The sequence below is a fragment of the Pteropus alecto genome, unplaced genomic scaffold (genome assembly GCF_000325575.1).
Source record: "Pteropus alecto unplaced genomic scaffold, ASM32557v1 scaffold436, whole genome shotgun sequence".
Lineage (NCBI taxonomy): Eukaryota > Metazoa > Chordata > Mammalia > Chiroptera > Pteropodidae > Pteropus > Pteropus alecto.
In genome coordinates, this window is record NW_006438879.1 from 140,060 (window position 1) to 159,028 (window position 18,969).

At 35.9% G+C, this 18,969-nt stretch overlaps 1 protein-coding gene and 1 pseudogene across 1 annotated transcript; one reads left to right on the forward strand and one right to left on the reverse strand.

Moving 5' to 3' along the window:
- Positions 1-18,969, forward strand: part of LOC102881214 — an 84,914-nt pseudogene that overhangs the window by 57,224 nt on the left and 8,721 nt on the right.
- Positions 5,348-7,610, reverse strand: LOC102881470 (heat shock transcription factor, Y-linked-like). Its single transcript, XM_015592587.1, is given in 3 exon segments — positions 5,348-5,833; positions 6,403-6,549; positions 7,101-7,610. Coding segments are annotated over 3 exon segments (1,143 nt in total).

An 18,969-nucleotide genomic window follows, 5' to 3' on the forward strand; every position in this document is an offset into this window, starting at 1 on the left:
GTTTCTGACTTTTACCTGGATTTGACCACAGAATATCACATAATTTTCACGTATTAAAAAGCCGACTAACTGGAGATGTTTTATAATTACTGTGAAACTGAAAGAGGGGAAAACTCATTCGAATGGAGATGGGAGCCAGGCGAGGACGCTCTCATGTGGTACCACCCGACATCAATTACACACACCACAGAAGACTCCTCCGCGTTAAAGAAAGAGCAATAATAGGCCTCAACAAGAACGTCGGACACTGAGTTTCCCGCAAGAAACTGACGCCTGGTAACCCAGCCAACGAGAAACCTGAACTCACTCTGAATGACGCTGATCACATTCATTTCTCCAGTGGGCTTGCATTCAAAAAAACCCCTCCCAAGATCCCCCATTTCCTCTTTGAAATAACATTTCCCCTCTTCATCTGTGGGACTTGCCTGTGACTTTTGCTATGACCTGCTTGTTTGAAATTGCAACTATTTGCTGTTTTGGAATAAACCCATGTTTTTCGGGTAATATCATTATTTTCTTTTTAACTGCAAAGACAATTTTATGTATTGCTAGCCATGACTTTTTATCATTAGTTGTTACTTAAATGTTCCTTCATGTCATTATCAGAGACATGACTCTTTCATAGCCAATAATTCACTTCTGTATTTATAGACTTCTCATGGTTTCCATCTGTACATCCATCAATGAAGCGTTGACATAGAGGGGTGCTCTAGCATAATATACGATATTTGCTGATAGCAATATAGAGGATGTGTTCTTAATCACCTTTTTATTTGAGTTGCCTTATGTAAAAAATAAATCAGTAATTTATACATTCTAAGTCTCTAAAAGAGATTTTTGAGTGCATTCTTAGAAATGGTGAAGGACAGTAAGATTTTCCAAAACAATTTCCATGTCCACAATTTCTGTACCATTTTATTTTCCAGATTTTTTTCCTTTGCATGCACAATGGGCCCTGATGACAGGAATGTTTTGCTTCCCATTTTGCATGTCTTGGACTTTCTGTAGCTCACTTTTCTTCAACCTGTTCATTGTAAATTTAGCTTGGCATCTGATCTATTTGATTCTCTTTGTTGCATCAATACTTTTTTTCTCCTTCTCCCACAGCCCTTGCTGGTATTTGATGGGTTTATTGCTATGTTTATCAGCAGATTATAAATACACTGCAATCTTCATGGGTGAACATCAGGCAGTGGCTGTGGTATATGTGCCCTGAACAGAAATAACACGTTTTAATGGTCTTGGTAAAACAGTCAGCATCCCAGCACCCAAATGTGAAACTTTAAAGAAAATGACATGACCCCCACCACGAACGTTACCCATTTAAGGTGGATATTATATAATGACACACATAGGGATCCAGAAGTGATCCTGGAAATTTCTGGGGACCTTGAGCAAATATTTGCAGTATCCACAGAGTCCTTTGAGCTAGAAGTTCCCTCCCTGACTCTGGAGTTTAAGGGCTAGTTTCTCTCCTGGTTCAGAGCTTCTGCTCTCTTTGTGTTTGAAGTTCTCCAGACACTATGAGGAAACTGTTGAAATACTTCCTGCTATTCAGATTAAGGTCCTTGTTTTGCCTGCAAGTATTCATTTGGAACTCCTGCCTGACTTGGGATCAGTTTTATTGGAACTGTACTAGTGTTTGACCTCATTCTTTTGGGAGCTGGGCTGTTCTACTGAAACTGAAATACCCAACAATTTACCCCAGAAAAGGAAATCCAATATGAAAATGTAGTAAGTATTGGTTCAATAAATGTACGCCACTGTAGTTTGAGCCAAATAGCAAACCAGTCCTACAAGAAATTTTGAGATTCCCACTCCATACACTGTAGATGCTTTAAACCTTTGGCTATAGACAAAATGGAAGCATCTATGAACTTATGTTGTGGTGGGAGATATTAACAAGCCTGCAAAAGAGCCTGCCTCACTTTTCCCACTTGTCCCAAGGATAATCCAGAAACTGTATTGCCACTGCTGCTGGAAATTTTAGATTGCCTAATGGACCATTTGATGTTTGGTGTAGAGATTCCATATAGCTTTCCCCACACCCTAACATCCATTATATCTCATGGATATAAATGTTTTATTCACAGTCTGTTACTTTCTCATTGGACTGAGAAAGCTACTTCCTCTACTGACCAAAGGCTTCTTAGAGAACACTGATCCCATTGGGGAGCTCCTGTCAAACTGCACAGTGACAGAGGAAACTATTTTACTGGTAAGGTGATAATACAAGGCTGTACTATTTGGCCAAGTCTACAACATTTTCACTGTGCCTACCACACTCAATCTCTGGGTTTTCTTGAACCTACTAATGGCTTCATTGCCACCCTCAGATCTACACTTTTTGGAACCCATAGGCTTTCACCTTTCAAGATACTTTACAGAATGCACCATACTTTTGGCTCCTGCCTCTTTGGATCAAAAGTTGTTAAGGAAGTCATACTTTAATATTGTAAACACTTAACAGCTTCTACAGAACACCATCACACTGTGATAGAAAAATCTCTTCACAGTGCAATCCAAGGAAATGAAAAACTGAAAATCCAAATCTACCACATGAAGATTAGGTTTACTAGAAAAGAAACCTTAAAAAAATAATACCACCAGCATCGTTGTAAGGAGACTTACCAGATAGCATTGACACACCCCCTGTGATGCTAAGCCCCAGCGACCAGGTCATTCGATAGACTTGTCACTCCTAAAGAAGGTACCAAAACCTGAAAGAAACTTCACATAAACTGATGATCTAAATCTAAAGCTGAAAAAATAATAACGCAAGTAACTGCGGAAGGGAACCGTTTTCCGAACATGACCAGATCAGAACTGTATGACTCTCTTTTTATTTATTATTAATTCTTATTTCTTTTTACTCTTTTCTTAGAAAGAATGTGCCCCAGTTTGATTTTCTAATCTATTATGAAAAGGGCAACTTTTCTTGGTATGAATCCGTCATTAAGAACTTCAAGATAATAGTGGTTTTTGTTTCATTGCTATAGGCTTGAGCTCCTGGTTTAATTCATCACATAGATTAGATTGCTTTGTTGTTCTAATTGCACTTCGAATTCTTCTTTTTAAGCTATGAACCTGTTGCTTGTTGACCCTGGACACGAGCTGTCCCCATGCTTGCACTCAAAAACACACAGAAAAATGCATCCTCTGATATTTTGTTTGAACATCAAATTCATCTAGATAGATTTAGGTGCCTGTCTTAGGCAGGTTCCTGGTCTTGTGGTTTCAAGATCAATTTCATTTTCGAAGCATTTGCTGCTGTATTCAGATCTGTTTCCAGAATATGCCATGTAATGGTCACTTGAGAAATGAATACTAGCCTGTTCAATTATCAACGACTTGGAATTTATAGGCAGCTGAGTGGTGATGTCACTTAGCACACTACTTTATAGGCTTGCTTACCCAATATCTTCCTTTCCACAATCATGCTGTCATTTTATAGTTTCTGGGTTCTTTCTTATTGTATCTTCAGGCAGAAAGGTGGAATTCTGGTTGCCCAGCATTGCTATACCCAAGTCATAATTGCACCCATATCCAAGTGAATGAAGACTGAAAAAAAATTCTGATTGTTTACCCCAACTTTAGGCATCACAATTTACCCAAACACTCAGGAAATTTCCCTCATTTAGTATTTTATTTTATTGAGTAATCATGGCTCCCATTTTCAGTTTACCATCACCTTGAGATTGCTTCAAAGCTGGATATTAGAGAAAAGCAAAAAGAAAAACTGAGTGATATTTTTTTGTTTTCCTATTAGCATTCAGAATTGACTTTTCCATCCTTGAAGCAGACCTACCAGGCTTTTTTAATTTCTCTTCAGGAGTATGTTAATTTTATGTTACACATGAGCAGAAGCCCCATCTGTTGAGAACAGTAACACATCCCGATTATTTCCAAGTGTTCTTGATAATTCTCTCCTGAAAAAGACCACTGCATATGAAGGCACCAAGGAGTGATTCTATGTTACTCAGTTAAGATTAGGGTAACTAATACAAACATAAACATTGACTAATGCTTTTGCTATGAGTGAAAAGGTATGTGGACTTTTTTTTTTCCTGACCAAGAGACTCATGTCTTCTGCCAGCACGTGCAAAGAGTAACTTGAAGGTTCCTACCTTTCAAGTATGGTAAAATCTCAGACTACATAAGCAGGTGTAGCATACAAGCAGAGGCCATACTCTAGAAGGATGGGCTCATAATTCAATATGACTTGTGTCCTTATGAAAATGGGGAATTTGGACACACAGACATGCACACGGGAAAAATGCCTTATGAATATTAGGGTAGCAATCAGGGGGATGTGTCTACAAGCCAAAGATTTCCAAAGATTGCCAGAACACCACCGAAAGCTAGAAGAGGGGCAGAGAACAGATTTTCCCTCATAGTCCTCAGAAGGAACCAACCCTAAATTTTCGGCTTCCAGAACTGAGATAGAGCAGATTTCTGTTTTTTAAACCACCAAGTTCATGGTACAATGTTAATAGCAGCTAAAAGAAAACTAATAACATAAAATTATTGCTTAATAAAGAGGCTGTGGTCCACAATTTTAGGTTAGGAATTGTAGAATGCTTTCTGAGATGTTGTAGCAAATTTTCTTACCCAACTGGTGAACAGCAGAGAGTAAGGATCCTACACTATTAAAACTGAATGTTTCTTCCCAAATAATGTGTCAGTTGTTAATAATGGCTTTCTAGGTTGCAGGAAGCAAGATGATATGATAGCTCCCAACTGATAAGGAATATGGCTTTGGCTAATGAATTGGAGAGTGCCCAGAGTTGAAGATAAGTAGTGTCAATGTCGAACATATGGAGATATAGAAGTTCATCCCAAACTAAGAAGGAGACCTAGTACGTTGGTGGACTATAGGTACTGGAAAATGCATCTATGTCTAGTGAATAATTCAAGACTGGTTTGTTTGGCCTGCTTGAGTACACTTCAGTGACCTCTTCACAATCGTGATTGGGAGGCCCACCCTCAATGGGCAGAAACGTAGCTGGGTTCAATGTTCGTACAGTCTCAAGGCATACTCTTAGATTTTCGCAAAGCAGTCCCTGATAATGAGTTTTCTGGCGCTGGTTAGCCATTTATGTCCGTGATTATCCATTAATGCAGTTACAGCATGGGGGCCCTTTACATTTACATTTTGTCCTAGCGTAAGCTTGTTTGCTTCTCTGATTAGGATTACCATGGCAGCTGAGGGTCGAAAGCACAGTGGCCATCTCGCCGTCATCAAATTTAGCTGTTTGAACAAATATGCAATGGGGCGTTGCCATGGCCCCGCTGTTCGTGTGAGGACCCCCAGCGCAGAGTGATTCTAATTAAACATGCAGAGGTTTTAGTCTCGTGTTACGTCCAGTGATCCCAATGCTGGGGCACTGGTCATGAGTCTCTTTATTTCTCTGAAGGTCTTTTCTTGTTTGGAGCCCCATTCCCAGGGGTCCTTACTAGACCCAGCTGTGGCCTCATACAGAGGCCTGGCAATTTCAGAGAAACCTGGTATGCAGATCCAGCAGAATCCGGCTACTTCCAGAAATTCGAGGATCCCTTCCTTAGTGTTTGGCTGAGGTATTGAACAGATAGATAATTTCTTCTCATGTCCAAATGCCTGATGTCCTTCTGAGATGATAAACCCAATGTATTTGACCCTCTGTTTGCAGATTTGAGCCTTTTGCCCAGATACCTTATATCCTATAGAAGTGAGCAGGGCCAGCAAGGCTCTAGTACTTTCTAGCAGTCTTATTGGGTGGCACTTGCCAGAACGAGTCATCTGCATACTGGAGCAGGGTGCTGTTGAGCCTCTCTCTGGGGAAAGCAGCAAGATCTGCGGCCAAACAGGGTGGGTAAATTTTTAAAGCCCTGTAGCCATCTCATCCAGGTCAGTTGCGTCTTCCTCACGAATGTGGGCCTTCCCACTCAAGGCAAACAAAGACTAGCTGGGCGGTGATAACCGGAGTCAGAAGAAGGCATCCTTGAGATCTAGGCAAGTGAACCAGCTTGCCTGGGCAGGTAAAAGACTCAGGAGGGTGTACGGGGTCGGGACCACTGGATAGATGGTGACCACTACCTTGTTGATGGGCAGAGATCCTGGACAAGGCAGTAGTTGTTCACTCCCAGCCTCTTAACCGGTAAGAGTAGTGTGTTGCAAGGTGACTGACACTCAACTAGAATTCCAGTATCATGCAAATGCTGGATATGGTTATGAACACCTGGGGGTGCTTCTCATGATGGGAGATATTGCCTTTGTGTAACAGGAGTGGCTCCTAGTCTCAGGTCTACCACGATGGGCGTGTGATTTTTAGTTATACCTGGGGCCCTTTTCTCAGCCTAGACAGTAGGAAACTCTTCTAATGGACTGCTTGTATTTCTTCATTCAGAATGATGATGACCTACAATAATCTCTGTTCTAGTGCTCTCTCTGTTGAAATTGTGAGCTATTGAAACTGCTGGAGAAGTATTTTTGATCTCAACTCTTCTTTTCATTCTGAGTAAAAGTTGAGGACAGCCTCATTTAAAATTTGGATTTTGATAGAAGTGTAACTAAAAACAGAGGAGAAAGTTATTTTCTGACACAAGACTACAAGAAACCTAAACTCTAAATCTTATATCTCAAGGTTATTCTGCCACGTTAATGTCATCAACACATAGACATTGTTAACTATTGTCAAAATCAATAATTGGGAATAAAAACTTAAATAGCATGGCCCTCAAGTAAAAAATTGTATTTACATTTAAAGTAACACTGAATGCACTCTATAAAGTGCTTTCAGCATCTTTACTTAAGAGTTCACTGATGAGATTCAAGGTTGCTAGTAACATTTTTATAGTCCTGTATGCCCAAAGAGTTCTAATTTTTGTGAAAAATAATTTTCACAAAATATATGAAACTTACTACTTTCATATATTTTTATGAAATATATAAAAAATGTGTGTGTGTGTATATATATATATAGTGTGTGTATATATATGTATGAGTGTATGTATATATATATAGTGTGTGTGTGTTTGTGTGTGTGTGTTATGATTATATATGATTTAGTTACACGTGTTACCCCTAACCGATTATAAGGAGTAACTAAATTTTGTACTACCTTGCTTAAAACAGAGACTTCTTTATCTCCTGCCAGAATATCAGCTAGACAAGCAAATGATTGAAAAGTCTGTTGCACTTTACTAAATCCGTAAATGTTAAGCTATCGAACTAAACTTTTCATATTTGTAGTTTCAAATACTCTGAAAGGGGCCTTTTTTTCCAGAACTTCTTTCTTAAAAAGTTCTTCATTAATCACTATACAAGTTTCATTCCCATTCCAGCAAATAGACTGAAACTGATCGCTTTCAACTATTTTCCAGAGTTTTCTGGGAAAGGTCATAGTTTGAAAATCATTATCTTCATCTGGTCCAGATACACAAGATGTGTGACAAGGTCTTCTTATCAAGGATCGTGAAGAAAACATCTGAAAAGCACTTTCTATGGGTACAGACCTCAAGTGCGAGGCTCCAGGCATCTGATCACATAACGGAGATCTATTGGAGGATGCTGAACCAGTTGCTTCATCTTTAGAAGAATCACCTTGAATTTCTGAAGAAACACGTGCCATGTCAAATAAACCTTTCTTCATCTAATGTTGTCACTGATTGAGTTTTGAACACCACAGCCCCAGATGCTGCCTTGGCAGACCTACACTGATAAACTGCCCAGATCTCCACAATGGTGGTCCGCCTGAGTAGCTGTGACATTATAATATGACAAGTCTCTTAGCAACTAAACATAACATGCAGCCACGGTTTCCTTCTCACTCTGTATATTTTATTCAGAGAACATAAATTTAGGCTGGTTATTTACAAAGTGTAATCTACAAAAACTTGTTGCGGCAGAGCTATATATATATTTTTTTTTGCTGGGCCTTATCTTTATTGGCTATATAGAGTATTAAAAAACTAAGAGCTTTTTTACAATGGAATAAAATGACATTTTGCAAATGTCAGGTATCTTTTTTTCTAGGGAGGTAGTTGTAAACATTACTTATTTATTTACTTAATTAATTTTTAAATTAAGTTTATTGGGATAATGTTGATTAATACATGGTATAATTTTCAGATGTACATTATAATTTGATGTTTGTGTATTCTATTGTGTGAATACCACCAAAAGTCGTTTCCTTCAGCTACCATATATTTGATTCCCTTTACTCACTTCAACCTCCCCAATCCCAGTATATTACTCTCTTTAACCCATATACCTCTTCCCTCCTCCTCCACCCCTTGCACTCGGATAACCCCTTGTCCATTGTCCATGGCCCTGAGTCTCTCTTTGTCCTGTTCATCTGTTGCTTTTAGGTTTATATCCCTACATATAAGTGATATTATGTGTTTGTACTTTTCAGTCTGGCTTATTTTGCTTAGCATGATTATCTTGATGTCTATCCATGTTGTCGCAAATGGTATTATTTATCTCTTCTTATGGCTGAGTAACATTCCATTGAATATATGTGCCACAACTTCTTTATCCAACCATTTATCATAGGACACTTTGGTAACTTCCATGTACTGGCCACTGTGAATAATGCTGTAACGAACATCGGTGTGCCAATATCTTTTTTATATGGGTTTTCAGGTCTTTGGCCTAAATCCCCAGTATTGGGATTGCTGGATCACATGGTAGATCAATTCTTAGTTTTTTGAGGAACCTCCACACTGTTTTATATAGTAGGTATACCAATTCGCAATCCCACCAGCAGTGTATAAGAATTCTTTTTTCTCTGCATCCTCTCCAACATTTATTGCTTGTCCTGTTGACAATAGCTATTGTAATAAGTGTGAGATGGTATCTCATTGTGGTTCTGATTTGCATTTGCCTAATAGTTAGTGATGCTGAGCCTCTTTTCATGTTTTTAGGCCCTTTGTATGCCCTCTAGGGAGAAGTGTCTGTTCTGGTCCTCTGCTCAGTTTTTGACTGAGTTTGTTTGTTTGTTTGTTTGTTTGTTTTTTGTCATTATTGAGGCATATGAGTTCTTTGTATATTTTGGATAGGAGACCCTTATCATTGGCATTGCTTGCAAATATATTTTCCCATTGAGATGATTGTCTCTTTTCCATATTGACAATTTGTTTTGCTAAGTAGAAGCTTTTAAGTTTGATGCAGTCCCATTTATTTATTTTTGCCTTTCTTTCCCTTGCCTTGAGATCAAATCATAAAATCCTCTTTAAGTCCAGGTTTCTTGAGTTTCATTTTCCTGTTTTCTTTTATGAATTTTCTTGTTTCAGGTCTTATATTCATGTACTTAATCCATTTCAAGTTCATTTTGCTGTGTGATGATAGACAACAGTCTAGTTTCATTCATTGGCAGGTGGCTTTTCTGTTTTCCCAGCACCATTTATTCAAGAGGTTTTCCTTTCTCCATTGTATGTTTTTGGCTACTTTGTCAAAAATTATTTGCCCGTATAAGTAGGGATTTACTTCTGGACTCTCAATACTGTTCCACTGGTCCGTGTGTCTGTTTTGTTGCAATACCATGTTGTTTTGATGACTGTTGCTTTGTAATACATTTTGAAGTCGGGCAGAGCGATGCCTCCAGCCTCGTTCTTTTTCTCAGGATGGCTGTGGCACTTCACAGTCATTTTTGCTTCCATACAAATCTGATGATAATTTGTTCTATTTCCTTAAAAAATGTCCATGAGATTTTGATCGGCATTGCATTAAATCTGTATAATGCTTTAAGTACTATGGTCATTGTAACTATGTTGATTCTTCCAATTGAAGAACATGGAATATCTTTCCAGTTTTCTGTATCTACTTCAATTTCTTTTAATAGGGTCTTCTAGGTTTCATTATATGCGTCCTTCACATGTTTCATTGAATTTATTCCTAGGAATTTTATTCTTTTTGTTGCAATTGTGAAAGGAATTATTTTTTCCTCTCCATTTTCTCATGGTTCATCATTAGAGTATGAGAACGCTATGGATTTTTAAACATTGATTTTTTTATCCACAGACTTTACTGTGTTTGCTTATTGTTTCTCATAGTGTTCTCGTGGAATGACTAAGGTTCTCTATATGGAGAATCATGTCAACTGCAAAATAGTGACAGTTTAACTTCCTTGTTTTCTCCTTTCTTTTATATCTTCCTCTTGCCTGATTGCACTTGCTAGGACCTCCAAGGTTATACTGAATAACAGTGGCAACAGTGGATATCTTTGCTTTGTTCCTGATCTTGGAGGAAAGGGTTTTAGTTTTTCATCATTAAGTAAATGTTGGCTGAGGGTTTGTCATATATTACCTTTATTATGGTAAAGTTCTTCCCTTTTGCACCAATTTTGTTAAATGTTTTGATCATAAATGGAGACTATATTGTGTCAAGGGCTTCTTTCTGCAACTACTGATATGATCGTATGATTATTTTTTTAATTTGTGAAAAACTGTGGTGTATCATATTAATCAATTTGCTTATGTTGCACCATCTCTCCACCCTGGGATGAAGATCACTTGACCATAGTATATAAACTTTTTCATATGTTGCTGTATTTGGTTTGCTAGTATCTTTTTGAGGATTTTTGCATCTGCGTTCAAGAGAGATATTGGTCTGCAGTTTTCTTTTTTTTGTATTATCTTTACCAGGTTTTGGTTCAAGATAAATTTGGCCTCATAAAATGAGTTGGGAAGCATTGCCTCCTCCTCGATATTTTGGACGAGGTTGAGGAGAATAGGTATTAAATCTTTGAATATTTTTCTAGAAGCACTGGCGAAACCATCTTGTCCTGGGCATTTACTTTTTGGTAGGTTTTTGATGATTGTTTCAATTTCCATACTTCTGAACGGTCTATTTAGATTTTCCAGATCTTCTTGATTCTAGCTAGGAAGATTCTATTTTTCTAAGTACTGGTCCATTTCTTCTAGAATATTAAATTTGGTGTTCTATACTTTTTCTTGCATGATCCTTTGTATTTCTTTGATATCAATTGTCATTTCCCCTCTTTTATTCCTGACTTTGTTTATTTGTGTCCTTTTTCTTTTTTCTTGAGTGACTCTAGCCAAGGGTTTGTCAATTTTATTAAGATTCTCAAAGAACCAGCTTTGTTGTGTTTTTTTCTATTGTTTGTTGTTGTTGTTGTTATTTTCAACTTCATTTATTTCTGCTCTAATTTTGATTACTTCTTTTCTTCTGCTGATTTAAGCCTCATTTGTTCTTTCTTTTCTAGTTTTTAAGATGAGTGTTAGGTTGTTTTTTCAGCTCATTCTTGTTTTGAAGATAGTCCTGTAATGATATGAACTTTCGTCTGATGACCGCTTTTGCTGTGCCCAAGTTTTGATATGTTGTATTATCATTTTTATTCATTTCTATGTATCTATTGCGCTCTCTTTTCCTTTTTTCTCTGACCCATTATTTCTCAGGAGTATTTTGTTTAATCTCCGCGTACTTGTGATTTTTCCTGATTTTTTCTTTGTGATTAATCTCTAAGTTTCAAAGCATTATAATTAGAATATGGTTGGTATGATTTCACCCCTCTTATATTTGTTGAGGCTATTTCTGTGTCCCAATATGTGGTCAATTCTTGAGAATATGAGAATATTGCATGTGCACTAGAGAAGAATATATAAGCTTTTTTGTGATGGAAGGCTCTGCATATGTCTATTATATCCCATTGGTCTAATGTGTTTTTTAAGGATGTTATTTCCTTATTTATTTTCTTTTTGAATGATTAGTCCATACCCAACAGTGGGGTATTTATGCTTTGGTCTGCTTCTCCTTCTGATATGTTAGATTTTGCTTTACTATTTGGGGACTCCCTGATTGGGAGCCTAGATATTAATAAGTGTTACATTTTCTTGCATGATTTTCTTTACCATTATGAAGTGTCTCTCAGTATTTTTCTTTATCTTTTGTATTTTGAAGTCTATTTCATCTGATATTAGTACTGCTACTCCCGCTTTTCTTAAAATGCCATATGCTTGAAATATCATTTTTTACTCTTCCATTTTGGTTATATATTTGTCTTTGGAGCTGACATGTATCTCCTGTAGGCAGTATATGGTTGAATTTTGTTTTTTGATCCATTCTGCAACTCTGTACCTTTTTATTGGTGACTTCAGTCTATTTACATTTAGGGTAATTATTGAAATATGAAGTCTTCTTATAGCCATTTTATCTTTTGCTTTCTGGTAGCTTGATGTTTCCATTGCTTCCTTTTCTTGCATTTCTGTTTTCTTTATTCTGGTTGGCTTTTATGGGTTTTGCCTCTGATTCTTCTCGTTTTATGTTAAATACTTCAGTTCTGACTCTATAGTGTGTGGTTACCATTACAAATATGTAAACAGTTACACACACACACACACACACACACACATTTTATTCTGTGTAGGCCTGATCTTTTTCCATTGCAAATTTAGATTTGAATCCTCCCCTTTTCAGTCATTGTTATATCAGTTTGTTTCTATGTATGCTGAAGGTTCATTATAATCTTGCTATAGTAAATCTCGTCTTCTTGTTTAAGTTTATAATGCCGTGTTTTTAATAAGAGCTGCACTCCTCTGCATCTATTTGCCTGATAGTCACTTCACACCTAATTATGTATTTTGTTGTTATTTTGTTTTAGGTGAGCTGTCCACTTTCAGAATTTCCTGTAGTGCAGGCCTCATAGGGGAGAATTCTCTCAATTTTTGTATGTCTGTAAAGGTCTTAATTTCTCCTTCATATCTAAAGGAGAGCTTAACTGGATACATTAATTTAGGCTGGTAGTTCCTTTCACTTAATAGTTTAAAGATTTGATTCCATTCCTTTCTGTCTTGTAAGATATGCACTGAGAAGTCTGATGATAATCTAATGGGATTTCCTTTATACATTCCATCTCATTTCTTAGATTTGGGAAATTTTTGTCCACTATTTTACTGAAAATGCTTTCTAGTCCCTGCTACTTTCCCTCCCTTTCAGTAAAGCCCATTTTTCTTTTTTCCTCTCGTGATGGTATCAGCTAGTTCTTGTGTTTCTCTTTCATTATTTTTCGTTCTTGCTTTCATTATTTCTCTCTTCTTGCTTCTGATTTATTTCTAGATTTCTGTCTTTGATATCACTGATCTATTTCTCCACTTGGTCAACCCTATTTCCCAAGCTTGTTATTTCATTTTTCAACCCTTGCAGTGCTTTCATTCTTTTTTTTTAATCTCCAGAAGTTCAATTTGGTTCTTTTTGAGGGTTTCAATCTCCTTGCTATGCTCATCTAGCTGTTTTTGTAATTTCTGAAATTGTTAATATGACTCATTTTGGAACTCACTGAGCTTTTTCAGAAGTACTATCCTGAATTCTCTGTCACTTAAGTCACATATGTCTATGTCTGTAAGCTTGTTTTCTGGAGCTTTTTCTTTTTCTTTCTGAGATGGCTTGTCACTTTGACTCATGGTGTTTAATGGACTATTTCTCTTCCTGGGAATTAATGGAATTATATTCTGTTGTTTTTCCAGAAAGAAGAATTATTATATAAAGATCTCTCTTTCGCCTCCTGCAAAGAAGGCACTTTTCTTTCTTTTTCAAGTAGGTGGCATCAAAGCCTCTTAGATCTCTTCTTTATATAATATCTTCGTAACATTTTTTACATTTTCTTGTAGATATTTAATCACACTCTCTACCCTCAGTTTCAGTCCTTGTCAGTGTCTATGACAATCTCAGCAGCCTTTGCTCATATTCCTTTGAGGATCTGTGGTGATTGTTCTCAGAGGGTATGGGATGATGGGTCCTCTGGGTTGGGGGTTGGAGGCTGCAGCTCTACCTCGGTTTTGCAACCAGTACTGGTAGAAATCAAGTGTTGTTTCTCTGCAGTTTCATCCCACTTCTCTGCCTTCTCCTGATGACTTAGCCCTGCTGCCAGCTGAATAGAAAAGTCCTGGCACTTCCAGACAGGGCTGATCAGGGAAGTTGCCACACCTTCACCCTCCCCCTTTTCCTACAAGGACCTCTGGTGACTGAGAGAGGCAGCAGTTTTGTTTGTTCCAATCCTCCACCCAACACCTGAAATCCTGATCTGTGGTACCTCTTATGCACAGATCCCACACTCAGACATACTGCTGTGCAGTTTGAGTGCTTTTGTTCAGTTTTAGATGTTGAGCTTATTGTTGTTTCAAGGGGAGACATCTGAGGACATCTCTCACTCCACCATGTTTTCCCAGAATCAGAACTTCCTTAGTAAATAAATTTTGGAGGTCCACAGAGTTAAAGAAATTTCTTACCTTTTACACACACACACTTATTTTCTGATTGACAACTAAAATATAATGCCTGGTAAATGGACAACGCATAAAATACAGTAAACAAAACAAATTTTTTTTAACTTTTGGAATTTTAAACTGAAATCTGTATAAAACTTTTGTATAAAAAATAGACTTGCCATCATTCGTGATTAAAAAAACAATAGCATAATCTTATTTGAAAATAAAAATGATTATTTCTGTTACACAAATAGCTCTGTGATAATCCCATTGTTAATACATTTTACAGTCGTAAACGAGTGTAATAAATATTGTTTTATTTAATGTCTCTTTAAATACATGTATGTATATATATGTGTGTATATATGTGTATATATATATCCGTATATATGTATATACACATATATACACACATATACACACATATATGTACATAATTAGATTTTAAAATAAAACAGGAGACCTAACAAGATCTCAAGAGTGGGAAATGAAACACTTTCAATACAACATTATAAGTATATAAATGTGGTTTAATGCTTTACCATACACCATACAAAAGAGCAAATGTCTTAATTGTTTTAGACCTTAAATATTTTAGACCTTATTTCTCATCTCTCTCCTAATCTTCAGCTTCTCAGTTCTAAGAAGAAATAGAATTACCAGTTTTTGTTTGTTGATTGTATTATTATCCAGCCATGGCTTTTGTTAAGTGTTTTATTAATGTGTTACTCTTTATTATATTGTCAACACAAATTTCAAGTCAGAGGTATGGAAAAGGAGAGCCTTATTCAGGGGAGAAGTTTGCAACCAGGAAAACATAGCCTATTGGACAGAGAAGTTAAATTAATTTCAGTTTTAGTTGCATGAACCTTAAAAGATGTAGTAGTAAATGCAACAACTGGAAATAGTTATAGACGAGAAAATATACACATTCATGCAAGAAATTTAAAAGGACAAAATAAATGAAAATACGTTAGTGTTTGTAGAGATTCTGTGTCATCCTTAACCAGCTTTCAATGGCATTCTTCACAGAAACAGAAAACACAATCCTACAACTTATATGAGCCACATGAATCCCCAAATCATCAAAGCAATTCTGAGAAAAGAAGAGCAAAGTGAGAAGAGTCACACTTCTTGACATCAAACTATTATATTTAAAGCCGTAGTCATCAAAACCGCATGGTACTGGCATAAAAAAAAACAGGCACATAGATCAATAAAACAGAACAGACAGCCTGGAAATAAACCTGTGCATATATGGTTAAATTAATTTTGATTAATGTGCAAAAAATACTACATGAGAAAATGGTAGCATCTTTCCTTTCTCAACTCCATTTATAAATACTTGCCTTATCACAAATGAATAGTGGTAACAATCTGGAAAATGCTCTACAGTCTGGAAAAGACAAATGAACACAAAGGGATGCCAAACAATTCAAAAGCTTGTACACCAAGCAAAGGGAACTCTCAGCACCTCTCGCCTTTTGACATTTTTGTTTGCATGTATCGCCATTATTTGGGACATATGTGCAAACAGAAGATAATTAAGACTTTTTTTTTAATGACTGTCCCTATGCTGACATCCACATCACTTCTAATCAAGTTATTTTCCAACCTGCGGCTTGGAAATCTCATCAAATTTCTGTAGGAAACCAGTATATCTCAGAGAATCCTGGGTGTGCCCCTTCTCACACTGTGAATGGATTTTATTGACTCCCTCCCACTTTAGGCTATTCTCTCTGTTGTTGATTGTGTGTTTACTGTCTAGATTGAATGGTATACTTGTAAGGTAATGACACCAAAATGGTATAGAAATTAATAACCAAGAGATTATTCTTCAGTATGGCATTCTTTAATGGAATTAATTTAAAAAGAAACTCATTTTTAGCATAGAAATAAACCATCTGTTAGCAAAAAATCTAGAGAACACATGAAAACTTTATACCCCATGTCTCCCTCAATTATCGGGGTAAATGAAACATAAAAGTCTAGACGTAAAAAGAACTTCAAAACATATGTCAAGAATGCAACCAGAACATTACCCTTCATTCTTCTAAAACCTTAAAATTATCCAAACAGTACTTGTAGATTGACCCATTTTTGAAGGAGTTTTATATATTTGGCTGTGCTTCCCATCTTCTCTAAACCTGGACTAAGTAAGCATTATGAATTGAATAAACAATTGGGTGCTATGACTAGATACGTACAAGAACCAACTAGTGTTTAGTTTATCATCCCTACACCTGCCTACCAAGAAATGCTGAAAAGAGTTGTTTGAGGTAAAATAAAGAGATGTTAATTAATGACATGAAACAAAATAGACTATGCGCTGATAAGTGCGAGTATAGTTAGGTGCAAAGTATTCTAATATTCAAACATACTGGTATGATAAACAATAAATTCTAGTATAAGGTTTAAAGGAAATATTTATTGAAATAACTATAGCTATGACATGTGTTAATGGATATACAATACAAAGAGATGAAAATTATGACATCAAAACATGAAAAGTAGAAATGGGTGGGAGTTTTTGTATGAAATCAAGGTTAAGTTTGCTATCAGCTTCAAACAGACATGTATATCTATAATTCGTTTCAGGTAATGCTCAGCATAACCACAAAACAAGAATCTATAGTATGTACACAATATAAAGAGAAATACACTGCTACTACCAAAGAGCATACTGCTTCAGGAAATCATCATTTTCTGAGGGAGGAGGAGAGAAAGGAATATAAGTAGTCATAAAACAGTTAAAAAGAGGGTAATCGTTCATTCTTTCCTATTATAATCACATTAAATATAAAAATATTATGATTTACAATCCAAAGGCATCATTGAGTGGGTAAAAGTTGAAAAAGTAAGATAAAAATCAAGAATCAATTCTATGCAGCCTACAGGAGATTCACTTCAGCTTCAAAACCACACTCACTTCCATGCAAGTGAAAACTAAAGACAGCAGATGTAGTTATACATAGGAAAAATTGTAACAAGAGACACAGCGGTCAATTCATCAAGAATGTACAACAATTGTAAATACATTTGCATACTATATCAGAGCACATATGTATATTCACCAAATACTAAAGGCATGAATGAAGAGAGTAAGCAGCAGTAATACGATACCCTTATGTGACTTCAATACCTTACTTTCAACAATGAATAGAGACCCAGAATCCACCACCCCAAATCGATAAAGAGATCAAATATACCTCAAATGAAATGGACAAAATAGTCATATATAGAATAGTCAATACAACAGCAGCAAAGTAAACATTCCTGTTAGGCACATATGGATCTTTCTTTAGGATAGCTCACATGTGAGTTCACAAAACAAGAGTTAGCAATTTAAAAAAAAATTATATCATATCATGTTTGCTTCTTAAGTAAAATCATATGTATTGGAAAACAATAAAAAAAGAAAAACTGGAACATTCACAAGTATATGGAAAGTACAACACTCCTGCAAAATTGAAATAGTAGAGGACTTTTCAAATTCTTGAAACAAACAAAAATGGAAAGACAACATACCACAATTTATAGGATATAGCTAACACTGTTGTAATAGGAATGTTTAAGCAATAAATGCTCAATGAGAGAGGGAAAAACGCAAGTTAACAACCTAATTAAACAGATGGAACTATAAAAGAAGACAAAACTAAGTTCAATGTGGACAAAAGGCTGGATATAGTAATGACCAGGGAGAAATAAATAAAATAGAACTTTATAAAAAGCCAAAGCAAAAACAAAATAAAATAGAACTTTTTAAAAAGCAAGAGCAAACACAAAACAAAACAAAACAAAAAACAGAAAAATCAAAATGAAATATTGTTTTTAAGATAAATAAAATTGACAAAATTTTAAGGTAGACTAACCAAAAAAAGGAGGACAAAATAAATAAGACCATATGTGAAAGAAGACACAAGACAACTGCTGACAGAAATGCAAAGGAGTTCAAGGTGCTATTCTAAACAATTTTATGCTAACAAATTGGAGACCCAAAAGAAAAGGGGAAATTCTTAGAATCATAAAACCTACCAAAACTGAAGCATAAAGAAAGAAATAATCTCAACTGAGAAATAGTTACTATACAGCAGCAATCATTAATCAAAAAACTCCCAACCAAAAAGAAAATTAAAAAATACAGGACCAAGTGACATTGCAAGTGACTTCTACCAAGCATGTAGAAAAGAATTAACACCATTTTTTCAAACTATTGAAAAAAAGAAGAGGTGATGACTCACACAAACTTATTTTCCAGGGCCAGTAGTACCCTGACACCAAAGCTGGATAAGAATACTACCAGAACTCGACAAAAATAATGAAAGAAAACTACAAGACAATATCATTAATTAACATAGTTAGAAAAATCCTCAACAAAATATTAGAAAACTAAATTCAAAAATACATTAAAAAGATCATACACCATGATCAAGTGTGATTTATTCCAGGGATGCAAGGATGGTTAATTATCTTCAAATCAATAAATGTGATATACCACTTTGACAAAATGAAGTTTAAAATTATATGATCATATTAATAGATGCAGAAAAAGCAGTGGACAAAAATCGATGTCAATGATGAAAAATAAAATCTCTCAACAATGTTGGTATTGAGGAAGTGTATCTCAACACAATAATAGCCATATATGAGAAGTCCACAGTGAAAATCATCCTCAATGTTAAAAAAAAAAAACAAAAAAATAAAACCCATGAAACCACCTCTATCTGCCAATGACATGATCTGCTGTACAGAAAACCATAAACA